At 42.9% G+C, this 27985-nt stretch overlaps 2 protein-coding genes across 2 annotated transcripts in view; both read right to left on the bottom strand.

The window, feature by feature from the left end:
* LOC311223403 (carbonic anhydrase 4-like) overlaps positions 1-27985 on the bottom strand; it is a gene marked incomplete at both ends in the record, with an annotated part of 32865 nt that overhangs the window by 458 nt on the left and 4422 nt on the right. Inside the window, 5 exons of the mRNA XM_084308191.1 lie at positions 23658-23821; positions 24671-24749; positions 25507-25602; positions 26008-26156; positions 27429-27599. Coding sequence (XP_084164317.1) covers positions 23658-23821; positions 24671-24749; positions 25507-25602; positions 26008-26156; positions 27429-27599 — 659 coding nt within the window. The remainder of the gene's footprint in view (positions 1-23657; positions 23822-24670; positions 24750-25506; positions 25603-26007; positions 26157-27428; positions 27600-27985) is intronic.
* Positions 11-22682, bottom strand: LOC311248873 (carbonic anhydrase 4-like; the record flags this gene model as incomplete). Its single annotated transcript, XM_084338102.1, has 9 exons — positions 11-61; positions 903-1066; positions 1810-1888; positions 2143-2238; positions 2644-2792; positions 7490-7660; positions 8784-8856; positions 22361-22564; positions 22674-22682. 9 exons carry the CDS (start codon positions 22680-22682, stop codon positions 11-13), a joined length of 996 nt encoding a protein of 331 aa, XP_084194228.1.

Genomic DNA, 27985 nt, shown 5'->3' with positions numbered 1-27985 from the left:
TAATTTTCTTTTACGTTCTCAGAAAACGTCCGAGTTCCCCTGCTGGAGAGTGAACCCGGGGCTTCAAGACACCAAGACACCAGAACCACACTGTTACATTAACCAGAACCCTCAAACCCTAACCAGAACCCTAACCACACTGTTACCTTTAATTAATAATTAATAATACCAAACCCTAACCATAACCGTTAGCTGTGTTTGTATCAGGGTGGGTGTCTTAGTCTAGTGGTGAGAGCTGTTTGTATCAGGGTGGGTGTCTTAGTCTAGTGGTGAGAGCTGTGTTTGTATCAGGGTGGGTGTCTTAGTCTAGTGGTGAGAGCTGTGTTTGTATCAGGGTGGCTGTCTTAGTCTAGTGGTGAGAGCTGTGTTTGTATCAGGGTGGGTGTCTTAGTCTAGTGGTGAGAGCTGTGTTTGTATCAGGGTGGGTGTCTTAGTCTAGTGGTGAGAGCTGTGTTTGTATCAGGGTGGCTGTCTTAGTCAAGTGGTGAGAGCTGTGTTTGTTTCAGGGTGGGAGGCTTAGTCAAGTGGTGAGAGCTGTGTTTGTTTCAGTGTGGGAGGGGCTTAGTCTAGTGGTGAGAGCTGTGTTTGTTTCAGTGTGGGAGGGGCTTAGTCTAGTGGTGAGAGCTGTGTTTGTATCAGGGTCGGTGTCTTAGTCTAGTGGTGAGAGCTGTGTTTGTTTCAGGGTGGGATGCTTAGTCAAGTGGTGAGAGCACTCAACCACAACTACAATCATTGTTGGTTCGACTCCCGGTCACTTTTTGACTTTTGCTGACTTATACAAGACGTATTAGGATATAACATAATGTACATTATGTACCTTTTTTCCTGTGGTCGATCATTTACATCTCTCTTGAGACTTGTGGTGCCAGCTAGCTAACATCTATGATGAAATGAAACCTCACCAAATCTTTGCTGATTTTGATCGAGTCCTTGAACACGGTCCAAACCACAGCCTCGTTGCAGGCGGGGGTGGTCAAGGAGCCCAGGTAGCGGTAGTACTTGGTACGATCCACTCCTTCTAGCAGATCGTCCAGCGAAAGGCCTGCTGGCAGGGACGCGTGCTGACCTGAAGACGAAGAGACACAGACACACTTCCTCAGAGACGAAGAGACACACGTCCTCAAAGAAGAAGAGACACAGACACACATTCTCAAAGAAGAGACACACATCCTCAGAAAAGAGACGCAGACACACATCCTCAGAGACACAGACACAGACCGGTTAACTGTCTGTCGTGTGATAGTGAAAGGGTTAACAAGTCTTAAAAAGTATTAAGTTCATAATTCTCCATTTAAAGCCTTAAAAGGTCTTGGTTTAACTTGTTGAACCCTGCAGACAGTCAGCCTGATAGGAGATGATTTAACTTGTTGAACCTGCAGCCAGACTGATAGGAGATGATTTAACTTGTTGAACCTGCAGCCAGACTGATAGGAGATGATTTAACTTGTTGAACCTGCAGTCAGCCTGATAGGAGATGATTTAACTTATTGAACCTGCAGCCAGACAGCCTGATAGGAGATGATTTAACTTGTTGAACCTACAGACAGCCTGATAGGAGATGATTTAACTTGTTGAACCTGCAGCCAGACAGGAGATGATTTAACTTGTTGAACCTGCAGCCAGACTGATAGGAGATGATTTAACTTGTTGAACCTACAGACAGCCTGATAGGAGATGATTTAACTTGTTGAACCTGCAGCCAGACTGATAGGAGATGATTTAACTTGTTGAACCTGCAGCCAGACAGCCTGATAGGAGATGATTTAACTCTCGTTGGACAAGGCAACACATATCGAAACATCCTCTTACCTTTCAGCGTGACGTTGCTCAGGTGGGAGGTCAAGGTGTTCCAACTGGCAGGTGAGTTAGTCGCATTTCCAGACATTTCCTGTCAAAACGCAGTCATGATTTAGCGCTCGAGTCTATTGTACCCTGTTCTCTCTCTCTCTCACACACACACACACACACACACACACACACACACACACACACACATACACACACACACACACACACACACACACACACACACACACACACACACACACACACACACACACACACACACACACACACACACACACACACACACACACACACACACACACACACACACACACACACACACACACACATCCTCACCTCGATGAAGAAGCCGAAGGCAGCCAGCCCGGCGGGGTCGGCGACACCCAGCAACGTGTTCCCGCCGTAGGACGACTTGAGGTTCACGATGTGCATCTGAGGGGAAGCCATGCGGGGGTTAATGAACATCTGGGGCTCAAAACGCTCGCCCGAGCCCACTTCTTTGGACTCCTTTTTCAACGCACCTGCATCTTTTTTCTATTGTTTCAATGGTTTTATATGTACAGTAAAGTACAGTAAAAATGTCATTCAATCAATCACAGCGCAGGTGATTGATTGAATGAACATTTTATTAACAGATTGCAGAATGGGTACAATACAGTACGGCTCAATACACACAGTTGTTCAGGGGATGCAGACCAGAGAAAGACTTTCGTCTTGTTTACATCAGGGTCCCCCATTTTGAATTCATAATGAATTGTAAGTAAGGGTGCAATAAGCACCGTGCAATCCATTCTTTGTGGATCTAGCCCCCAGTCTGATCCCTAGTCGAACCCGTACCTCCATGGCGTAGCGCTTGCCGTTCACCGTGTGCTCGGACCCCTTCACCTCAGAGCCGTTGCCCCAGTGCAGGTGGAACTGTAGGCTGTCGTAGGCCTCGGACAGACCCCCCCCGGACACCTGCACGCCACTCCTCAGAGTCACTTTGACTGGAAGACAAACAAACAGAGGGTGGGTTCAGCTACGTACCGCGACGCTACAGGTTCAAATCCCGGCTTATGACCTTTCGTCGAATTGTCATGGTGCACAATTCGTCTAACTAAACTGTCCCTCTATTCATAACTGCCCTCTATTCATAACTACTAAATTGCCCTCTATTCATAACTGCTAAACTGTCCTCTATTCATAACTGCTAAACTGTCCTCTATTCATAACTGCTATTTGCTAAACTTCTCCGAAGTTGCCTACTGCAGCTTTAATAATCCAAAACACAGAATAATGCATTGAGTTTTAAAGCACATTCTTGCATACAAAAAAAGAAGTTATTCCAGAAAGCCAGGGCACAAAACGTTGAATAATAAACTGAACAAGCATAACATGCACACAGAGTCAGACATGATGGGGTTGTACAAGAGCATGTGGATGAAAAACATCTCCATACATTAGGCCTACATGTCCCCGTCCTTAACCACCCCTAGGTCAGGGGTCTGGACTGGGAGAGAGGTCCTCTAGGTCAGGGGTCTGGACTGGGAGAGAGGTCCTCTAGGTCAGGGGTCTGGACTGGGAGAGAGGTCCTCTAGGACAGGGGTCTGGACTGGGAGAGAGGTCCTCTAGTACAGGGGTCTGGACTGGGAGAGAGGTCCTCTAGGTCAGGGGTCTGGACTGGGAGAGAGGTCCTCTAGGTCAGGGGTTCCCAAACTTTTCAGGCCGGGGCCCAGAAAATAAGGCGTCAGAGAGCCGCGGCCCATTGCACATCGTCAGGCTTTTTTTTTTTTTTTTTTTGCCAGGCGACCGATTTTTTAAGCCAAATATCACTTCAATCCTATTAAGTTAGTTCAAGTTAGTTATTAATTTATATGTGCTATTTATGAGAGGGCTAACTTGTTGCAAAATAATAATGATAATAATAATAGCCTCATTAAAATACTATTGTTGCTTCGGTTGTTTTCAGCGTTTTATGTGCATAATCTGTTATTTAGTTTGAAATGTTCGTTGAAATAAGTAGATTTTTCGTTTTTGTTTATTTATTAAGTTAATATAAAACCATATAGTCACATTTTAGAATACAATAGAAAATAATTTTAGAATACAACTAGAAACACTGTCCTGGCCTGCTTCTAAGTTCAGTGGCCTGAAAAAAAAAAAAAATGTTTATTTTTTATTTTTTTTTATTTTAATTTAATTTTTTTTAATCATCTCGCGGCCCATCCGTGGCTGCTCGCGGCCCACCTTTGGGTCGCGACCCCGACTTTGGGAACCACTGCTCTAGGTCAGGGGTCTGGACTGGGAGAGAGGTCCTCTAGGACAGGGGTCTGGACTGGGAGAGAGGCCCTCTAGGTCAGGGGTCTGGACTGGGAGAGAGGTCCTCTAGGACAGGGGTCTGGACTGGGAGAGAGGTCCTCTAGGACAGGGGTCTGGACTGGGAGAGAGGTCCTCTAGGTCAGGGGTCTGGACTGGGAGAGAGGTCCTGGACAGGGGTCTGGACTGGGAGAGAGGTCCTCTAGGACAGGGGTCTGGACTGGGAGAGAGGTCCTCTAGGTCAGGGGTCTGGACTGGGAGAGAGGTCCTCGACAGGGGTCTGGACTGGGAGAGAGGTCCACTAGGACAGGGGTCTGGACTGGGAGAGAGGTCCTCTAGGACAGGGGTCTCCAGGGGGTCTTCTTGTTGGGATGGAGGTGATGCACTGAACACAAACTACACCCAGACTGACTGGAGACTCGAGTGAAAGGAATCCTGTTTCTCCTCAAACTAGAAACTCTTTACAAACAGTCTGGTGGCGTTGTTCTAAATGACTACTAATCATCCTGTTTATTTTTGTTCCTCTTTATGTGACTGAATACTATCGTTTATCAATACATGTTCATGTTCCATTCTGATTGACAAGCTAAAAGCAATTGGTTTTGATAGTTTATCAGTGAGCTGGATACAATCCTACCTGGAGGGGAGGGAACAGATGGTGGAAGTAAACGGTACCCTATCCCCCCCCCTCACAGTGAGCTGTGGTGTTCCACAAGGAAGCATACTAGGACCGCTACTATTCCTAATTTATGCAAATGACATGTCGTCAGCTTGTGACTGCAACTTGTTCCTGTTTGCGGACGACTCAGCCCTGCTGGTCTCTGACAAGAACAAGTTACAGGTTGAAAAAGCCCTCAGCTCGGAACTAGGCAAAATCTGCATATGGCTCGCCGACAACAAACTATCATTACACATGGGCAAAACAGAGTCCATTCTCTTCGGTTCAAATAACAAACTCAGCAAGACCGACGGCTTCTCGGTTACAGTGGGTGACAATATTATCACAAGGAAAGATGAAATTACCTACCTGGGTTCCATCCTAGAGGCTAATCTTTCCTGTGACAAAATGGCATCCAATGTAATAAAAAAAGTCAACCAACGAACGCGATTCTTGTACCGGATCTCCTCTCTGGTAAACAAGAATACCCTGAAGACTCTAGCAGGAGCACTCATTCAAGGGTACTACGACTATGCTTGCACCTCATGGTACCAAAGCACCTCAAAGGCACTAAAAAACAAATTACAAACATCTCAAAACAAGCTAGTCAGACTACTGCTTGACCTGACTCCTAGAACCCACCTCACCCCTGCCCACTTTGACAACCTAGGATGGCTTAGAGTAGACGACAGAGTACAGCAACTTGCAATGGGCCTGGTCTACAAGATACACTACTTGACCAAGGTACCCATGTACATGTCAAAATACTTCCCAAAGGTCAGTGAATACCACGATCACAACACCAGAGGGAGCTCCACAAATCATGTAAAACCCAGATTCGGCTCAAACAAGGGACTAAACACGTTTCGCAATTATGTCACATCAATGTGGAACGCCCTACCCAAAGCTGTAAAGGAATGTGAATCACTACCCACTTTCAAAAACACTCTAAAAAAACACCTACGTGAGACTGCAATTCAAAACTGGCCCCTACAAATGTCCTAACCTAGTTGTACAGTAAATGACCAAGTAAGGCTTTGTCAGTATTCCAATGTACAGTGTAAAATGTGTGTGTGTCCCCTACCCAACCCCCCCCCCCCCCCCCCACCTCCAATGTACAGCCCTCACCCAACCCACCTGTGACGTACCTTGGGTACGTGGGTTGGTCATTACCATTATTACTGTATTTATGACACCTTCTGAACATCAGGTTAGTATATTTTAATGTGTTGTTTTGTATATGATGTGTGTGTGTGTAAACATGAGAGCTAATGCTGTCTCTTCTCTCCCTGTCAGGTGCTGCCCATCCCTACTGAAGAGTGCTGATTACTTGATGAATGACAGCTGATGGCAATCAATCTCGAGAGGGATGGGTAGCCAAATACCTGACAGCACACACACGTCTCGGCGCCTCATTCTCAGTCAATTGCTCAGTCTTTGAGTAGAGTGAGGTTGCCATTGTGTTTACATGTTTGTGGGAGATGTATATACTGTTGGCCACCTTGGATTCATCCTGCACATGGGTAGAGTGGTGTTTCTATGTTTAAGAAGGTGAGCTTGTATGTTTAAGTATATGTATGTGGATCTTGTTGGCTTCATGGCATCCTAAACCATGAGCTGTACGGTTAGAGCGGTGGTTCATCCCACACTCCATGTGATAGGAGGTGGATTGGTGTTCATCCTAAACTGGAGCGGCATGGTTAGAGTGGTGGTTCTTTGTGTTTGTCCAGACTTGGTTACTATCATACTTCCCTTGTTTGTTCTCCCCTTATATCTCCCTGTTTGTTAATTGTTGTGGGTTGAAATCCCCACCGACGACATCCCCTTTTCCCTTTGGGAAAAGGCCGTGGGTTGAAACCCCCACATTCTAATAAAACCTCATTTACTAATTTTGGAACAACGTCTTGTGTTTGTTATTACCTACCTGCCCGGGACTATTTTGAAAACATTTACTGAGAGAGGCTGTTTCTGTTCATGTACAGCCTGCTCCAGATACTCTTCAGGTGCGGTCGTTAGACCTTCGTACATGACACCACCCAACCCCACCCCACCCACCCAACCTCCTCCAATGTACAGTTTCTACGCCAAATGTATATACACTCTTTTTCTGGACACTTTTGTATCACAAACAGTACTGTATTTGCAAATCTGATATGTCATAGATGTAGCAGTACTGTCTATCTGTATGTCATGTATCATGTCATATATGTTATGATGAATTGAAAATGGGGGACCCTGATGTAAACAAGACGAAAGTCTTTCTCTGGTCTGCATCCCCTTAACAATTGTATGTATTGAGCTGTACTGTACTGTACCCATTCTGCAATCTGTTAATAAACTTTTCAATCAATCAATTCAATTCAATGTTCCCTATAGTTTATCAATACAGGTCCCTATCCTTTCTCAATACAGGGTCCATATCCTTTCTCAATACAGGGTTCCTATCCTTTCTCAATACACGGTCCATATCCTTTCTCAATACAGGGTCCCTATCCTTTCTCAATACAGGGTCCCAATACACGTGCACCATGCACTTACCACTGCACTTGATAATCTCTGATTACCACCCATTATGCACTTCATTATTTAAAATATTCTGTTATGTACAGTGTTATATGTGTTCATGTATGTATATATGTACTACGGTTTGTGGGAGCTCCCCTGAAATTTCGTTGTATACTGTGCAATGACAATTAAAAGTCTATTCTATTCTATTCTATCATTGCTCACCTGTCTTGCCGGTGTTCTCGCTCTCGTACAGGGCAGAGGTGTTGCCGTAGTTGACGAAGGAGAAGGCAGTGAGGGCAGAGTCCTCTGTGGCATTAGCCGACACGATGTCGATGGGAGACTGTCTGGAACCATTGCAATGGTCTGGGGCGATAGTGGGCCAGTGGCTGTCACCTGGATACAAAATATAGTATAGTTTAGTAATACATAGATATTATATGATGGAGTGTTAAAAAAAAATTAACGTGTCTAAAGTGAATGTTAAAAGTGAGTGTTTAAAGTAGAACGCGCCAACATTATGGGAAATTATCTTATCGTCTTCTCCAGAGTCAGACAAGAAGATAGATACCAGTTTCCTCTCTGTGCATTCAGTAGAAAGATATCCTGCTGAAAGCTAGCCTAGCTTAGCGCAATGAATGGAAACAGAACAGGCCAGCTAGCCTAGCTTAGCACAATGAATGGAAGCAGGTACAGACCAGCTAGCCTAGCTTAGCACAATGAATGGAAACAGAACAGGCCAGCTAGCCTAGCTTAGCACAATGAATGGAAGCAGATACAGACCAGCTAGCCTAGCTTACTGTAGCACAATGAATGCAAGTGGATACAAACCAGCTAGCCTAGCTTAGCACAATGAATGGAAACAGAACAGGCCAGCTAGCCTAGCTTACTGTAGCACAATGAATGCAAGTGGATACAAACCAGCTAGCCTAGCTTACGTAGCACAATGAATGCAAGTGGATACCCACCAGGGGATCATCCCTATGTTCCCCGGGTTCTATGTTCCTCGCTTTGATTGATTAATAGATTGAACATTTCATACATTTTTATTATTTTATTAATTATTAATGTCCGCGTTGTTTCGAACGGTTAAGCTTAGGCCCTCTTTCGAACTGGTTAAGGTTAGAGTTTGGAATCAGGGCTGGTGGTCTAAAATGTTCAATCAATCAATCAATCAAAGCGGGGAACATAGAACCCGGGGAACATAGGACCCGGCGAACATAGACATGCTCCCCAAACCAGCTAGCCTAGCTTAGCACAATGAACTGAAGAAGATACAAACCAGCTAGCCTAGCTTAGCACAATGAATGGAAGTGGATATACAGACCATAAAGTTGGCGTGGTCCTTTAAACAAAGAAAGCAGGTAAAGGTACTTACTGCAGTTTGTCTCATGGTAACACCAGTCTGTGGGGAAGGAGAGGCATCATCATTACTGTGTTTCTCACTCACTTCAATGTGACATTGTCTTCCAACATGGATGAATGAGTAGGAACCGTTAGTGGTTCCATTATTACCTACCTATGTCTTCTGCAGAACCGTGCGCCGTGGCGCTGAGGGCACACAACACAAACGCAACGACGAGTGGATTCATCTGGAGGGAAGGAGGCAAGGAGATCACAAGAGAAGAGGCTGCTTACAAATGGAATCCGGTGAATTATTTACATTTAGTGACTTAGCTGAACACGTTTATCCAAAGAGACTTACATTTAGTGACTTAGCTGAACACGTTTATCCAAAGAGACTTACATTTAGTCATTTAGCTGAACGCTTTTATCCAAAGAGACTTATATTTAGTCACTTAGCTGAACGCTTTTATCCAAAGAGACTTATATTTAGTCACTTAGCTGAACGCTTTTATCCAAAGAGACTTACATTTAGTCACTTAGCTGAACACGTTTATCCAAAGAGACTTACATTTAGTCACTTAGCTGAACGCTTTAGTTTTATCCAAAGAGACTTATATTTAGTCACTTAGCTGAACGCTTTTATCCAAAGAGACTTACATTTAGTGACTTAGCTGAACACGTTTATCCAAAGAGACTTACATTTAGTGACTTAGCTGAACACGTTTATCCAAAGAGACTTACATTTAGTGACTTAGCTGAACACGTTTATCCAAAGAGACTTACATTTAGTGACTTAGCTGAACACGTTTATCCAAAGAGACTTACATTTAGTCATTTAGCTGAACGCTTTTATCCAAAGAGACTTACATTTAGTCACTTAGCTGAACGCGTTTATCCAAAGAGACTTACATTTAGTCACTTAGCTGAACACGTTTATCCAAAGAGACTTACATTTATTCACTTAGCTGAACACGTTTATCCAAAGAGACTTACATTTAGTCACTTAGCTGAACACGTTTATCCAAAGAGTCAAACAATGTTGAACTTGAGTGCTACAGTGTTGAGTGCATAGTAGCATAGACATAATTACCATGAGAAGTAGTAGTATAAGTATAGAAGCATAGTAGTAGGGTATTATATACCGGTAATAGTACAATTATGGGTTTTTTACCAGATATGTTTGGAAGAGGTGTGTTTTTAGTTAAAAAATTGGCCGGGTTTCAGCTGTCCTGACTGTGGTGGTTTCAGCTGTCTGTCCTGACTGTGGTGGTTTCAGCTGTCTGTCCTGACTGTGATGGTTTCAGCTGTCTGTCCTGACTGTGGTGGTTTCAGCTGTCTGTCCTGACTGTGGTGGTTTCAGCTGTCTGTCCTGACTGTGGTGGTTTCAGCTGTCTGTCCTGACTGTGATGGTTTCAGCTGTCTGTCCTGACTGTGGTGGTTTCAGCCAGGGGCGTCCATTTGGTATGGCAAGGTATGGCACTCGCCATACCTTGGCAAATAAATATGTAAAAAAATAATTTTTTTTTCTTTTTTCTTTTTTACAATTTTTTATGTTGATTTAAAATTTGAATATCAACATTATGAACGAAGCTTCGAACTATTCGGTACAGCCCTAGCATATTTTGATATTGTCAATTATCTCACTTTTACTAGGTGACTTTTGCTGTGACTAACTGAAATATGCCCAAATAAAAAGGAAAATGGACATAGGCCCTAGGGACGTTTTTTTTTATCAAAGGGCAGCAGAGACAAGTGATACAGGGACACAGGTAAGGTCTGGCTTAGTGATTATAATAGTGCAGTTCAGCATTCAGTAACCCATACTTTTTGTGAATGTGTTTTTGATACTACATTCTGTTGAACACACACCTCAAAACCGTACCTAAGGAAAATTGGCTCAATTGCAAGAAAAGTAATAGACAGTTATGATATTACATTCTGCATAATTCGTATGCAAAATATTGTGGTTCCCTGCTATAGTCTGTTGACACATTTCTATACTAAAAATGCTTGTGTAGTCCTGTGTCATACCTAAATGTCATATAACTGAATTGTATAGAAACAACTCACCAAAAGTGACTATTGCACAACTGATTTGACAAAAAAATCCACCAAGGGGGGGAAACTCCCCCTTCACCCCCCCTCCCACCCCCCCCCCCCCCCCCCTCCTCGCCATACCTTGCCTTTTAGTAAAAGGACGCCACTGGTTTCAGCTGTCCTGACTGTGGTGGTTTCAGCGGTCCTGACTGTGGTGGTTTCAGCGGTCCTGACTGTGATGGGAACAAATAATGATGGTTTCAGCTGTCTGTCCTGACTGTGATGGGTTCAGCTGTCTGTCCTGACTGTGATGGGTTCAGCTGTCCTGACTGTGATGGGTTCAGCTGTCCTGACTGTGATGGTTTCAGCTGTCCTGACTGTGATGGTTTCAGCTGTCTGTCCTGACTGTGATGGGTTCAGCTGTCCTGACTGTGATGGTTTCAGTTGTCTGTCCTGACTGTGATGGGTTCAGCTGTCCTGACTGTGATGGGAACCAATAATTAATCACCAATAATTCAAAGCTCAATTCTCCACAAACAACACCAGTACAAGAGTGAGAACACAGTGAACACAGCCAAGTAGCATGATTGAAGACAAACAACAACAAAAACAGTCCCTTGTAAGTCATTAAATGTTTCTGTCAAATATTCTTTTGGTAACATTACCTGACCTACAAAAATTGGCTGCAAAGGTTCCTGAAAGTTTCATGTCTTACCTTCTGAGTTGATCTGTTCACACCTGTGTTCTCCTTCTTCTCCTTCTTCTTCTTCTTCTTGGACATGTGTTCTCCTCCTCCTCATTTTTATTAGGCCCAGAAAGACACGCCTCTACTGACCTTTTCTCTGTTTGAATATATCTCCTCCCCAAGGGATCAAACACGGGTTCAGGTTGTGTAACACAAATACCTTGTCAGGACCGAAAGGGGTTGAACCATTACTGCGTTGTACATACATACATTTAAGGCCATCCACAACCTCGCCCCTCCATACCTGTCCGACCTCTTCCACATCAACATTCCCGCCCGGTCCCTCAGGTCTGCCTCCTCCATCAACCTGACTGTCCCCCCAGCCCGTCTGTCCACCATGGGGTCAAGAGCCTTCAGCTGCTCTGCCCCCCGCCTTCGGAACTCCCTTCCCCCCGACATCAGGAACATTGACTCCATCATCCCATTCAAAACCCACCGCAAAACCCACCTGTTTAGGCAGGCGTATGTGTGATTTTATTTTATTTTTTAAATGTATTGTGATTGTTAATGGACTGTTTTTAAATTGTTGTACGGCACCTTGAGTGTCTTGAAAGGCGCCTTATAAATAAAATGCATTATTATTATTATTATTATTACCCCGCCTACCCAACCCACCCAACCACCTCCAATGTACAGTCCCCCCCCCCCCCCCCCCCCCTCCACCGCACCTACCCTACGTCCTCCAATGTACAGTTTCTTTGTCAAATGTATATAGTCTCTTTTTTAGACTCTTTTTGTATCACAAACAGTACTGTATTTGTAAATCTGGTATGTCATAAATGTATAGATGTAGCAGTACTGTCTATCTGTATGTCATGTATGTCTCCTCCCCACCGTATGTATATATTCTCTCCCCACCGTATGTATATTTCTCTCCCACCCACCCCCTCCTAATGTACAGTCCCCTCCCCATCATATGTATACTCTGTCAGGATCTATGGGTAACAGTACTGTATATTTGCATATCGTATATGTCACAAATGTAACAGTACTATATACCTGTATGTCATGTATGTCATAAATGTCACTATGAATTGAAAATGGGGGACCCTGATGTAAACAAGACAAACGTCTTTCTCTGGTCTGCATCCCCTTAACAATTGTATGTATTGAGCCGTACTGTATTGTACCCATTCTGCAATCTGTTAAATAAAGTTTTCATTCATTCATTCATTCATTCATTCATTCATTCATTCATTCATTCATTCATTCATTCATTCATTCATATATGTTAAGATGAATTGAAAATGGGGTGACCCTGATGTGAACAAGACGAAAGTCTTTCTCTGGTCTGCATCCCCTTAACAATTGTATTGAGCTGTACTGTATTGTCCCATTCTGCAATCTGTTAATACAATTTTCAATCAATCAAAGACCTGCTGTGCTCACAGCCAGCCTGAACGTTCACTGAATCAGACAAAATAGGCAATCTCACTGACCCTTAGCTGCCAGAGTTGTACCCTTCCTGCTGAATTGTTGTACAGAACTTGTAAGTCACTTTGGACAAAAGTGTTCAGCTAAATGACAAAAACAATTGATATTTCTAAATGAGAGGAATGTGTTTTTTAACTGGAATCAAACAGAGCCCCCAGGCTGAGGGACAGTTGACTCACCGGTTTGAGCCAAGATGTCGACCATTGTCGACTAACGAGGCAGTAGACACACCGGAGTCATCTGTTGAGCTGTTGGTCAATAAAATGCTTTGTTTCATTTGGCATCTGCAGAGCAGACTGGTTCTTGACGGAACTAAACTGGCCCAGTACGTTTGTATCTCAATAGGGAGGTGTAGTCTGACGTCACTGGTTGTTCCACCCGTATAGGGATTTATCATTGTAACAATTCTGCCGCATGGAAATTGAAAAGCTTTCCATTTGTGCACAAAATGAGTTCCCTTCTATCACTAACATTATTGTTTAAGCATTTTTGGTTGAAATAAAATTTGGTGATTTTTTTTATGATTAATTGCGAATATTTTCATGTTGAGCTATAGATTGTGGATGAATAAGCACAGAAATGTACACCATGCAAATGTTCATGCTTTATTTGTTTTAAACGAGACGATTTAGAAATGGGCAATGGGGAAATACATTGCGTTGGACAGAGGGTGGCACACGAAAAACGACAATGACGTAACCACTACACATCCCTATGTTGTTTGTTGCCCATCTCGTTAATCTGCATGACAAATAAAGACTTCTTGAAGGGTGTTTTTGATTGATTGATTGATTGATTGAAAACTTTATTAACAGATTGCAGAATGGGTACAGTACAGTACAGCTCAATACATACAATTGTTAAGGGGATGCAGACCAGAGAAAGACTTTCGTCTTGTTTACATCAGGGTCCCCCATTTTCAATTCATCATAACATTATGACATACACGACATACAGATAGACAGTACTGCTACATCTATACATTTATGACATACCAGATTTGCAAATACAGTACTGTTTGTGATACAAAAAGAGTCCAGAAAAGAGAGTATATACATTTGACATAGAAACTGTACATTGGAGGAGGTTGGGTAGGTGGGGGGGGGGGGACACTGTACATTGGAGGTGGTTGGGTGGGGGGGAGGGGTTGGGTAGGAGGGTTGGGTGGGAGGGTTGGGTGGGTGGGCGACACACACTGTACAACTGTACAAGCAAAACTGTACATTGGAATATTGACAAAACCATACTTGGTCATTTACTGTACATTGGAGGGCGTTGGGTTAGGACATTTACAGGGGCCAGTTTCGAATTGCAGCCTCCCGTAGGTGTTCTTTGAGAGTGGTTTTGAAAGTGGGTAGTGATTCACATTCCTTTACAGCTTTGGGTAGGGCGTTCCACATTGATGTGGCATAATTGCTAAACGTGTTTAGTCCCTTGTTTGAGCCGAATCTGGGTTTAACATGATTTGTGGAGCTCCCTCTGGTGTTGTGATCGTGGTATTCACTGACCTTTGGGAAGTATTTTGACATGTACATGGGTACCTTGGTCGTGTAGTGTATCTTGTAGACCAGGGCCCTGTTTCATGTACGTGGTTCAACTAAGTCGATCAACATGTCCATTATCCAGCTTCAGTTAACCCGATGTTCAAAGCCGGGATTTTCCTGTTTCACAAAGGAGGATTCAGTCTCGTTAACTCAAGCCAGACTTGAGAGTCAGGCTCAAGTCAGGCTAGATGCGCGCTCCCGTTTTAGGTGGAAAGCCAGCACGTATCGATGGCAGAGACCCTGATTCTCAACGGCATTGATTGATTAATTGATTTAAGACTTTATTGACAGATTGCAATAGGCTCAATCGCCTCGCCGACAAGTTAAATGCGTTATCTATAGGCTAATTCTAAGTCCCTCATTACCTCAATCAATCAGATTATATTTCTTTAAACTTGCCTGCTGGATTGAATAATCAAATGAGATCTTGCTAGCGAAAATAACTAGTTAACTGTTATACAGAATTACGAGACGGCTTTCTTGCCCATTGATTGATGTATAGTCAATGTTTAACTTATCTCCAATGTGGTCCAACGGGTTGTTCTTTTGACTTCCACACGGACGACCCGGGTTCAAGACCGGGGTCCTTCTTTTTGCAATATAGGAATAATTCAATTTGGTGCACGTTGAGAGCTATATAAAGAATGACATCCTCAATGCATGTAGATTTATAATATTTTAACTTAAGACCAGGCTACTTTGGCGTATAATCATTAATATTATATTCAAAAAAATCATATTGGAAACACCGGGATTTGAACCCGGATCACTAGGTTGGCAGACTTGAGCGCTACCGCTGGGCCACTGTGCCAGATGGGATAGATTCATTGTTTATACATTAATGAACGAGAGACCCGTGTTTAGAATATCCCTTATTTTGAATGAAGTTTTATTTCTTTATCCTCATTCATTCATGTGACGTCAACGGCTCATTCAATTTATCAAATCCGTCAAACAGCGCATCTCATCAGACATCTTAATCCCAGTTACAATTAAAATAACCACATCATGTGTACGTCGCACGAGCGAGCGCCACCGTCGCCACGGTATATATAACGTGCATTATTTAGGACAAAGTGAATTTAATATCAGCATTTTGGGTCTATTTTACATTTCGCTGCTGTCGGGACAAAACCTCATAACTCCAAAAACCCAACTTTTCAGCAGATGAAAAAAACGAACACAGATTTGAGGGTGAATAGAGTTAGGAGGTTTAGACAGATGATCGGTTTAATGCTTTCCCATTGTTTAAACTTTGTAAAACCCACACACACATATGGAGGATGATCTACGGAGTTGATTTATATAATAAAAAAAAAATTCAAAAAATGGAGTTATGAGGTTTTGTCCCGACAGCAGCGATTTCAAAAGCCCCCTCTGGAAGAATGGAGCACAAAAACGTAATTCAGAATGGTATAATGCAGATCGTAGACTGTGGGAATAGTTTCAGGAAACGGGCTGTCACTTCTTTGCGGGGGCGTGGCGATAGTTCAGGCTAACTTGAACTTGAACTCTGCTTTCGAGCAGGCTCAAACTTTTGGATCTGTTGGCATGGTGATCTGGAAAATCCACGTATATGAAACCGGAAAGTCCGGCTAACCCAGTTATCCAGCTAAAGTTATCCGGCTAACTCAGTTATCCAGGTACATGAAACGGGGCCCTGGCCCATTGCAAGTTGTTGTGCTCTGTCGTCTACTCTAAGCCATCCTAGGTTGTCAAAGTGGGCAGGGGTGAGGTGGGTTCTAGGAGTAAGGTCAAGCAGTAGTCTGACCAGAGAGGAGATCCGGTACAAGAATCGAGTTCATTGGTTGACTTTTTTTATTACATTGGATGCCATTTTGTCACAGGAAAGATTTGCCTCTAGGATGGAACCCAGGTGCGTGTAGCCTTTTTACAACGCATCCGCGTTTCCGGCGCTCTGATTGGCCAGGTCATGTGACATGTGCGCCCAATAGCGTGTTTGCCCGTTTCCGCGTCGAACAGCCTGCAAACTACCTGGCGTTCTATCGCCATGCTCTAAGACAAACTCTAACCTTAACCAACTTCGAAAGAGTGCCTAAGCTTAACCGGCGAAAGAACTTGCCGCCACGCTCTAAGACAAACTCTAACCTTAACCAACTTCGAAGAGTGTCTAAGCTTAACCAGTGTAGAAACTTGCCGTCCCACGATTGGCGCTCATGTCACATGACCTGGCCAATCAGAGCGCAAAATGGGAACCCGGAAACGCGGATGCGTTGTAAAAAGGCTTCAAGCAACCCGCGTAGGTAATTTCATCTTTCCTTGTGACAATATTGTCACCCACTGTAACTGAGAAGCCGTCGGTCTTGCTGAGTTTGTTATTTGAACCGAAGAGAATGGACTCTGTTTTGCCCATGTGTAATGATAGTTTGTTATCAGCGAGCCATATGCAGATTTTGCCTTGTTCCGAGCTGAGGGTTTTTTCAACTTGTAACTTGTTCTTGTCAGAGACCAGCAGGGCTGAGTCGTCCGCAAACAGGAACAAGTTTGTTTGTTTGTTTGTTTATTAACACAGTTAAACAGAAGTAAAAACAATACATAATAAGTTATAACAATTGTGAAGGAGAAGTTAGAAGCCTAGAAGCTTATCAAGAACTTCCCCTGTTTTATAAAATCAAACAAACAAAAATACAAAAATATGCATATTATAAAATACCAGAATACATTCAAAAGATTTGTGTTAATACAAACATACATACACACAGTACATACATGCATATACTGTATACTGCATACACAGGGACGTGCACAGGACTTTAGAGGGGCAGGTGCTCAAAGGCTGAAAAGGGCACTACACTTGTGTGTATATATTATCCGAGCACGCGTAGCGCGCTCGGATAATATATACACACAAGTGTAGTGTATTTGGTGATCAAATATTGAATATTGAACTATAATAATCAGTGCAGGAGCTCACTTATCCTTGAAAGACACTTTTATCACTGACTTAAAAGGCCCATACATCTCCATAAATGTTCAGGGGGGAGGGAATAAGTGCTTACCCTACAGACCCCAAGAAGTGCTGTATATTCTGTATTGTTTAATATAAATGCATTTTTTATTCCAATCCCGATTTGTATTTGAGATTCCCAAATCCCATCAGACTTGACTTCTTCGTGTCCCTCAATGAGTGTAATACCAGCATTCAACTGTATGCGCCACAGCGGTTTCTATCATCATCATCATCATCACCCACGCTATGCATAAAATATATAGATCCGCGGAGAGGCACGCTGAGGACATTTTTCAGTTGGAAGGGCAGTCTATATGCGTAACGGTAAAAATAAAATAAAAAAAAGGGCACTTTTTTGATGAGGCTCAAAAAGGCAGGTGCTCAAGCACCCCTTGGCCTCTATGTGTGCACGTGCCTGTGCATACATAATAATATATAACAACCCACCCACCTGCCTACAAACATACCCATGCACATAACCAAATGCATACCTACATGTATGACCTATTTATCTAACTACTACTTTTGGATATGAGAATTCTTTTGTAGTTTGCTTTAAAAATAAGCAGAGATGGAGATTTCCTCAGCATAGGATCAGCTGCATTCCAAAGATTGGACCCTCTATACCTCACTGAGAATTGCCTAAGTGAAGTACCACAATAAGGTATATGCAGGTCCCTGGACTGACGTGTAACATATAAATGAACATCTGAATTAAAAGAAAAAAAACTATTAAAACCATTTGGTAGATTGTGATCATGAATGCATTTGTACACAAATATACATATCTGTAAAGTATTAACCTCAGACACAGTCAGAATGTTTAGTTTCTTGAAAAGAGGAGCAGATGGTTCAAATCAATCTGAGAAGGTTGCCAGTCTAACAAATCTTTTTTGAAGTAAAATAATTTTTTGAAGATGAGATGAATGAGTGCTAGCCCATATTATGTTACAATAAGATATGTAAGGAAAGATAAGACTATAATACAGGATTAAAAAACAACTTCTATTTATCAATGAACACACCTTCCTAATTATACCTACTGCCTTCATTGCTTTTTTACAAACATGATCAATGTGTTTTTTCCAATTGAGTTTATCATCAACTAGGATCCCTAAAAACGTTGTTGAAGTTACTTGTTTGATTTCGGTGTTACTGATTAATAACTTTGCCTCCTTTTTCGAATAACTTTTACCTTTATTACAAAATACAATAAAATTCGATTTTTCTACATTTAATGATAGCTTATTAGTCTGGAACCAATCTGAGACACAAGATGCAATCTCCACTATGCCACCGCATCATAGCTTTTTGCTCACTGATGGGGTCCCATGTTGTGCAGTAGGTGCCCTTTTTTTCTTTTTCGCCCCTGCCCTTCAAACAGCCTGAGTCCGCCACTGTACCCATGACAGTACATGTCAAAATACTTCACAAAGGTCAGTGAATACCACGACCACAACACCAGAGGGAGCTCCACAAATCATGTTCAACCCAGATTCGGCTCAAACAAGGGACTAAACACGGTTCGCAATTATGCCACATCAATGTGGAACGCCCTACTCACAGCTGTAAAGGAATGTGAATCACTACCCACTTTTAAAACCACTCTCAAGGAGCACCTACGGGAGACTGCAATTCAAAACTGGCCCGGGTAAATCCAAACCCAACCCCCTCCAATGTACAGTTTCCCCCACCCCACCTTCTCCAATGTACAGTGTCTTCCCCCTCAAATGTATATACTCTCTTTTATGCTCTTTTTGTACTCATAAACAGTACTTTGTAGATCTGGTATGTCATAAATGTATAGATGTAGCAGTACTGTCTATCTGTATGTCATGTATGTCATAATTATATGTTATGATGAATTGAAAATGGGGGATCCTGATGTAAACAAGACGAAAGTCTTTCTCTGGTCTGCATCCCCTTAACAATTGTGTGTATTGAGCTGTACTGTATTGTACCCAATCTGTTCTGCAATCTGTTAATAAAATGTTCAATCAATTCAATCAAACCCTTCCTGCTGACTTGTTGTACCTTCCTGCTGACTTGTTGTACCTTCCTGCTGACTTGTTGTACCTTCCTGCTGACTTGTTGTATCTTCCTGCTGACTTGTTCTATCTGTGCTGACTTGTTGTACAGAACTTGTAAGTCGCCTTGGATAAAAGCGTTCAGCTACATGACTAAATGTAAATGGTTTATACCAAGATAGTTAATACACCTCTCTGGTTAATAAGCGCCTTTTAATGTTCATTTAGTTTGTGATTAATAAGTCCCTTTTAATGTACATTTAGTTAATGATTGATAAGCGCCTTTTAATGTTAATTTAGTTAATGATTAATAAGCCCTTTTTAATGTTCAGTTCGTTTGTGATTAATAAGCCACTTTTGATGTTAATTTAGTTTGTGATTAATAAGCGCCTTTTAATGTACATTTAGAGTAGAGTGTCCGCCCTGAGTTCGGGAGGCTGGGAGTTCAAGCCCCGGCCGAGTCATACCAAAGACTATTTAAAAATGGTACCGATAGCCTCCCTGCTTGACACTCAGCATCAAGGGTTGGTTTGCGGGGAAGTCCTTGCGACATACTAGCGTCATGTCCAAGGGGTGTACTTGTACATCAAGCTGCCTCACGCTACGGAAACAGGAGATAGGCTCCTGCCCCATGTGCCGTTACGGCTCGAGAACCATTGGTTCTCAAAGGCAAACTTTTAATGTACATTTAGTTAATGATTAATAAGCCACTTTTAATGTTTATTTAGTTTGTGATTAATACACCACTTTTAATGTACATTTAGTTTGTGATTAATAAGCCACTTTTAATGTACATTTAGTTTGTGATTAATAAGCGCCTTTTAATGTTCATTTAGTTTATGATTAATAAGCGCCTTTTAATCTACATTTAGTTTGTGATTAATACGTGCCTTTTAATGTTAATTTAGTTTGTGATTAATACGCGCCTTTTAATGTTCATTTATTTTGTGATTAATATGCGCCTTGAAATCCTGAGTTTATCTGTACATTGGAGGGGGTTGGGTTTAGACATTTACAGGGGCTAGTTTTGAATTGCAGTCTCCCGTAGGTGCTCTTTTAGAGTGGTTTTGAAGGTGGGTAGTGATTCACATTACAGCTGTCGATGCCTGTGTGTTGGCTCCCACAGCACAAGTGTGTCTCTGGCAGTGACCTGCCAGCTTAATTCTCCTGACTGCTACTTTCTCACTCAACCTTAGCGGCCCCCCATACAGGTTTGCATTGGTGACATGCTCATCCTTGTTGATGTTAAGTACTACACGCAGCATTCTGGTGTAGCGCCCATCTAGGGACTATAAAGTTAACCATCAAGAATGTCTGTTTTGTCTATTTTACTATGCTTGATGTTAGCTAACCCATCAGTGTTTGTTAGCCTACTGTGAAGTGCTTTTTCAATGTTTTCAGCCTGACATGTGTGACAACAGCACCACCCACCACTAGTACATATACATAGTATATACACACACACACACGACTCTGAAGCTGAAGGTTCACTTTAGTTTATTCTTATTTATTGTATCTATAATATAACTAAACCATATTATGTATGCAATTGCTGATAAACTGCGTCTTCACACACACACACACACACACACACACACATATGAGGGGCCGATTAGGGCATATACTGTCACTTAAATAATCAGGGCTTGACATTAACGTTTTGGCTCACTAGCCACTGTGGCTAGTGGTTTTCCAAAGTCACTAGCCACTCAGCATTTTCACCAACCAAAAATCCCCACACACGCCAATCATAATAATGTATTGAGCTGTACTGTACTGTACCCATTCTGCAATCTGTTAATAAAGTTTTCATTCAATCAATCAATCAGAGAGAGAGAGAGAGAGAGAGGGAGAGAGACAGAGAGAGACAGAGAGAGAGGGAGAGAGACAGAGAGAGAGACAGAGAGAGAGAGGGAGAGAGAGAGAGACAGAGAGAGAGAGACAGAGAGAGAGAGAGAGAGAGAGAGAGAGAGAGAGAGAGACAGAGAGAGAGAGAGAGAGAGAGAGAGAGAGAGAGAGAGAGAGAGAGAGAGAGAGAGAGAGAGAGAGAGAGAGAGAGAAGAGAGAGAGAGAGGAGGAGAGAGAGAGAGAGAGAGAGAGAGGGGGGGGGGGGGGGGGGAGAGCGCGCGCATAGGTTCTAGGTTGAATCAATTGATGAACAATGTCGCCGTTGGAACGTTTCATTATAAGCGTCTTGCAAGTTGCAACTCTGGTTAAGATATGAAAATACTTGCCAGTACTGTAAGGATGGTTGTAGGCAGCTGTGTTCAACGAGCCCGTCAGCTTATGTGTATTGGCGACGACGCGGCTTTTTTGTTTATTCCGTCATACAGCCAATCAGAGGCAGATCAGGGCATAATGAACATGATATCTGCCAATCAAAGGTAGAGATTTAAAAAAAAATTAGAATATGCACATGGCCCGGGAGAAAAAGATGCTAAACACACACACATAAACACACACGCATACACACACACACATACACACAGACAGACAGACCACTAGCCACTGTGGTGGGTAGAATGACAGAGGTACACGCCACAGGGAAATTCTACCCTCATCTGGCGGGTGGGCAGGTGCCAATGTCAAGCCCGGTATGCTATTGAAAAAGTTGTGCGTATACCATTGAAATCTGTCACGTATGCTAGTGAAAAGCTTGTGCGTATATACAAACACTGTCGCATTATGCTACTGAAAGCTGTCACGTATGCTACTGAAACGTTCTTACATATACTACTGAGATCTGTTACGTACAGTATGCTACTGAGAAATATGCAAATTATTTTTTATTTATGCAAATGTAGCTACTTTATGCTTTTCTTTAACTCTGTGTTAATAAATAAATACAAAATACAATACAAATACAAATACCACCTTTCATCCAATTAAATAAAATAAATTAGGCACAAAGCCACCATCGTTTGTTGAGTGTTTGTTGAGTGTTTGTCTGCTAGTTGGAGACGCTCCTCACAGCAGCCTCTAGGTGGAGACAGTCTTCAACAGCAGGCTCAGGACGATGAGGCCCAGCGAGAAGCCGGCTCTGGAGACAGAGCTGGTGGTGGGGGTGGGGGCGGTGGTGACGGTGGTGACGGTGGTGGTGACGGGCTGTGCGGGCTGGACGCGCCGGAAGATGTTGGTCATCAGCGGCGTGGAGGACACGTTCCCAACATGCAGCTGACTGCTGAAGAGGTCAATCTGGAGGCCGAGGAGAGGTCAGGTGGTTAGCAAACAAGAGAGGATTGTGGGACAGCGCCGCTGTTAGCCTTTTCTTCACAAGCGTTACCTAGCAACAGCCCCATCTCACTTCAAACATGTAAATATGAACTAGTAAAACTATACGTTGTAGCCATGAGTACTGAGTAGTATATCAACGTATTTTATAAAACATTTACAATGTGTACATATTACAAATAAGTACATATATTACATATTATTATTATAATTTTCTTTTACGTTCTCAGAAAACGTCCGGGTTCCCCTGCTGGAGAGTGAACCCGGGGCTTCAAGACACCAAGACACCAGAACCACACTGTTACATTAACCAGAACCCTCAAACCCTAACCAGAACCCTAACCACACTGTTACCTTTAATTAATAATTAATAATACCAAACCCTAACCATAACCGTTAGCTGTGTTTGTATCAGGGTGGGTGTCTTAGTCTAGTGGTGAGAGCTGTGTTTGTATCAGGGTGGCTGTCTTAGTCAAGTGGTGAGAGCTGTGTTTGTATCAGGGTGGCTGTCTTAGTCTAGTGGTGAGAGCTGTGTTTGTATCAGGGTGGGTGTCTTAGTCTAGTGGTGAGAGCTGTGTTTGTATCAGGGTGGCTGTCTTAGTCTAGTGGTGAGAGCTGTGTTTGTATCAGGGTGGCTGTCTTAGTCTAGTGGTGAGAGCTGTGTTTGTATCAGGGTGGCTGTCTTAGTCAAGTGGTGAGAGCTGTGTTTGTTTCAGGGTGGGAGGCTTAGTCAAGTGGTGAGAGCTGTGTTTGTTTCAGGTGGGAGGCTTAGTCAAGTGGTGAGAGCTGTGTTTGTTTCAGGGTGGGTGTTAGTGGTGAGAGCTGTGTTTGTTTCAGGGTGGGATGCTTAGTCAAGTGGTGAGAGCACTCAACCACAACTACAATCATTGTTGGTTCGACTCCCGGTCACTTTTTGACTTTTGCTGACTTATACAAGACGTATGAGGATATAACATAATGTACATTATGTACCTTTTTTCCTGTGGTCGATCATTTACATCTCTCTTGAGACTTGTGGTGCCAGCTAGCTAACATCTATGATGAAATGAAACCTTACCAAATCTTTGCTGATTTTGATCGAGTCCTTGAACACGGTCCAAACCACAGCCTCGTTGCAGGCGGGGGTGGTCAAGGAGCCCAGGTAGCGGTAGTACTTGGTACGATCCACTCCTTCTAGCAGATCGTCCAGCGAAAGGCCTGCTGGCAAGGACGCGTGCTGACCTGAAGACGAAGAGACACAGACACACTTCCTCAGAGACGAAGAGACACACGTCCTCAAAGAAGAAGAGACACAGACACACATCCTCAAAGAAGAGACACACATCCTCAGAAAAGAGACGCAGACACACATCCTCAGAGACACAGACACAGACCGGTTAACTGTCTGTCGTGTGATAGTGAAAGGGTTAACCGTCTGTAGTGTGATAGTGAAAGGGTTAACAAGTCTTAAAAAGTATTACGTTCATAATTCTCCATTTAAAGCCTTAAAAGGTCTTGGTTTAACTTGTTGAACCCTGCAGACAGTCAGCCTGATAGGAGATGATTTAACTTGTTGAACCTGCAGCCAGACAGGAGATGATTTAACTTGTTGAACCTACAGGCAGACTGATAGGAGATGATTTAACTTGTTGAACCTGCAGCCAGACTGATAGGAGATGATTTAACTTGTTGAACCTGCAGCCAGACAGCCTGATAGGAGATGATTTAACTTGTTGAACCTGCAGTCAGCCTGATAGGAGATGATTTAACTTGTTGAACCTGCAGCCAGACTGATAGGAGATGATTTAACTTGTTGAACCTACAGACAGACTGATAGGAGATGATTTAACTTGTTGAACCTGCAGCCAGACAGGAGATGATTTAACTTGTTGAACCTACAGGCAGACTGATAGGAGATGATTTAACTTGTTGAACCTACAGACAGCCTGATAGGAGATGATTTAACTTGTTGAACCTGCAGCCAGACTGATAGGAGATGATTTAACTTGTTGAACCTGCAGCCAGACAGCCTGATAGGAGATGATTTAACTCTCATTGGACAAGGCAACACATATCGAAACATCCTCTTACCTTTCAGCGTGACGTTGCTCAGGTGGGAGGTCAAGGCGTTCCAACTGGCAGGTGAGTTAGTCGCATTTCCAGACATTTCCTGTCAAAACGCAGTCATGGTTTAGCGCTCGAGTCTATTGTACCCTGTTCTCTCTCTCTCTCTCTCACACACACACACACACACACACACACACACACACACACGCGCGCGCACGCACGCACGCACGCACGCACGCACACACGCACGCACGCACGCACGCGCACGCACGCACGCACACACACACACACACACACACACACACACACACACACACACACACACACACTAAAGCTGTCCCCGAAGCCTGTTTGTGGGATTCGAACTTCGTCAGGGTTTTTCGAATGGACATTTGATCCTACGTTTTTAATTAAAAGAATCTTTAAAAAAAAAATTATTTCTTTTTTTATATATATAAATATCCTCAAACTAAATCCTCAATTTGAATAAAGTGATTCATCTGATTAAATGAGTCTTTTTCTTTTATTAAATCAACTTTCTTTAATGAATATAATTCATCAGTTTTTAATACTATAATATTAGTGTAGCCTAATCTCTATCTGCAACTGTGAAGAAAAACCCCATTGGTTTAAACAGAATGAATAGACATAAACAATTAAAAATAATAGATTTATTTTTTTAATTAAAAATGAAAATTTTCGAATGTTGATTTAGAATTTGAATGCCAACGTAACGAACGAAGGTCCGAACGTTCGAACGTTTGGGCTCAGCCCTAACACACACACACACACACACACACACACACACACACACACACACACACACACACACACACACACACACACACACACACACACACCTCGATGAAGAAGCCGAAGGCAGCCAGCCCGGCGGGGTCGGCGACGCCCAGCGACGTGTTCCCGCCGTAGGACGACTTGAGGTTCACAATGTGCATCTGAGGGGAAGCCATGCAGGGGTTAATGAACATCTGGGGCTCAAAACGCTCGCCTGCGCCCACTTCTTTGGACTCCTTTTTCATCGCACCTGCATCTTTTTTCTATTGTTTCAATGGTTTTATATGTACAGTAAAGTACAGTAAAAATGTCATTCAATCAATCACAGCGCAGGTGATTGATTGATTGAACATTTTATTAACAGATTGCAGAATGGGTACAATACAGTACGGCTCAATACACACAGTTGTCCAGGGGATGCAGACCAGAGAAAGACTTTCGTCTTGTTTACATCAGGGTCCCCCATTTTGAATTCATAATGAATTGTAAGTAAGGGTGCAATTAGCACCGTGCAATCCATTCTTTGTGGATCTAGCCCCCAGTCTGATCCCTAGTCGAACCCGTACCTCCATGGCGTAGCGCTTGCCGTTCACCGTGTGCTCGGACCCCTTCACCTCAGAGCCGTTGCCCCAGTGCAGGTGGAACTGTAGGCTGTCGTAGGCCTCGGACAGACCCCCCCCGGACACCTGCACGCCACTCCTCAGAGTCACTTTGACTGGAAGACAAACAAACAAAGGGTGGGTTCAGCTACGTACCGCGACGCTACAGATTCAAATCCCGGCTTATGACCTTTCGTCGAATTGTCATGGTGCACAATTCGTCTAACTAAACTGTCCCTCTATTCATAACTGCCCTTTATTCATAACTGCTAAACTGTCCTTTATTCATAACTGCTAAACTGCCCTCTATTTATAACTACTAAACTGCCCTCTATTTATAACTACTAAACTGTCCTCTATTCATAACTGCTAAACTGTCCTCTATTCCAGTGGTTCCCAAAGTCGGGGTCGCGACCCAAAGGTGGGCCGCGAGCAGCCACGGGTGGGCCGCGAGATGATTTAAAAAAAAAAAAAAAAAAATAAAAAAAAAATTTTTTTTTATTTTTTTATTTTTTATTTAAAAAAAATTTGTCAGGCCACTGAACTTAGAAGCAGGCCAGGACAGTGTTTCTAGTTGTATTCTAAAATTCTATTCTATTGTATTCTAAAATGTGACTATATGGTTTTATATTAACTTAATAAATAAACAAAAATGAAAAATCTACTTATTTCAACGAACATTTCAAACTAAATAACAGATTATGCACATAAAACGCTGAAAACAACAGAAGCAACAATAGTATTTTAATGAGGCTATTATTATTATCATTATTATTTTGCAACAAGTTAGCCCTCTCATAAATAGCACATATAAATGAATAACTAACTTGAACTAACTTAATAGGATTGAAGTGATATTTGGCTTAAAAAATCGGTCGCCTGGCAAAAAAAAAAAAAAAAAAAGCCAGACTATGTGCATTGGGCCGCGGCTCTCTGACGCCTTATTTTCTGGGCCCCGGCCTGAAAAGTTTGGGAACCCCTGCTCTAGGACAGGGGTCTGGACTGGGAGAGAGGTCCTGGACAGGGGTCTGGACTGGGAGAGAGGTCCTCTAGGACAGGGGTCTCCAGGGGGTCTTCTTGTTGGGATGGAGGTGATGCACTGAACACAAACTACACCCAGACTGACTGGAGACTCGAGTGAAAGGAATCCTGTTTCTCCTCAAACTAGAAACTCTTTACAAACAGTCTGATGGCGTTGTTCTAAATGACTACTAATCAACCTGTTTATTTTTGTTCCTCTTTATGTGACTGAATACTATCGTTTATTAATACATGTTCCCTATAGTTTATCAATACAGGTCCCTATCCTTTCTCAATACAGGGTCCATATCCTTTCTCAATACAGGGTCCCTATCCTTTCCCAATACAGGGTCCCTATCATTGCTCACCTGTCTTGCCGGTGTTCTCGCTCTCGTACAGGGCAGAGGTGTTGCCATAGTTGACGAAGGAGAAGGCAGTGAGGGCAGAGTCCTCGGTGGCATTAGCTGACACGATGTCGATGGGAGACTGTCTGGAACCATTGCAATGGTCTGGGGCGATAGTGGGCCAGTGGCTGTCACCTGGATACAAAATATAGTATAGTTTAGTAATACATAGATATTATATGATGGAGTGTTAAAAAAAATTTAACGTGTCTAAAGTGAATGTTAAAAGTGAGTGTTTAAAGTAGAACGCGCCAACATTATGGGAAATTATCTTATCGTCTTCTCCAGAGTCAGACAAGAAGATAGATACCAGTTTCCTCTCTGTGCATTCAGTAGAAAGATATCCTGGTGAAAGCTAGCCTAGCTTAGCGCAATGAATGGAAACAGAACAGGCAAGCTAGCCTAGCTTAGCACAATGAATGGAAGCAGGTACAGACCAGCTAGCCTAGCTTAGCACAATGAATGGAAACAGAACAGGCCAGCTAGCCTAGCTTAGCACAATGAATGGAAGCAGATACAGA

Source organism: Notolepis coatsorum (assembly GCF_963971535.1).
Source record: "Notolepis coatsorum genome assembly, chromosome: 2".
Lineage (NCBI taxonomy): Eukaryota > Metazoa > Chordata > Actinopteri > Aulopiformes > Paralepididae > Notolepis > Notolepis coatsorum.
Note: the sequence above shows the minus strand (reverse complement) of the source record. Positions and strands in the feature narration are given on the sequence as shown.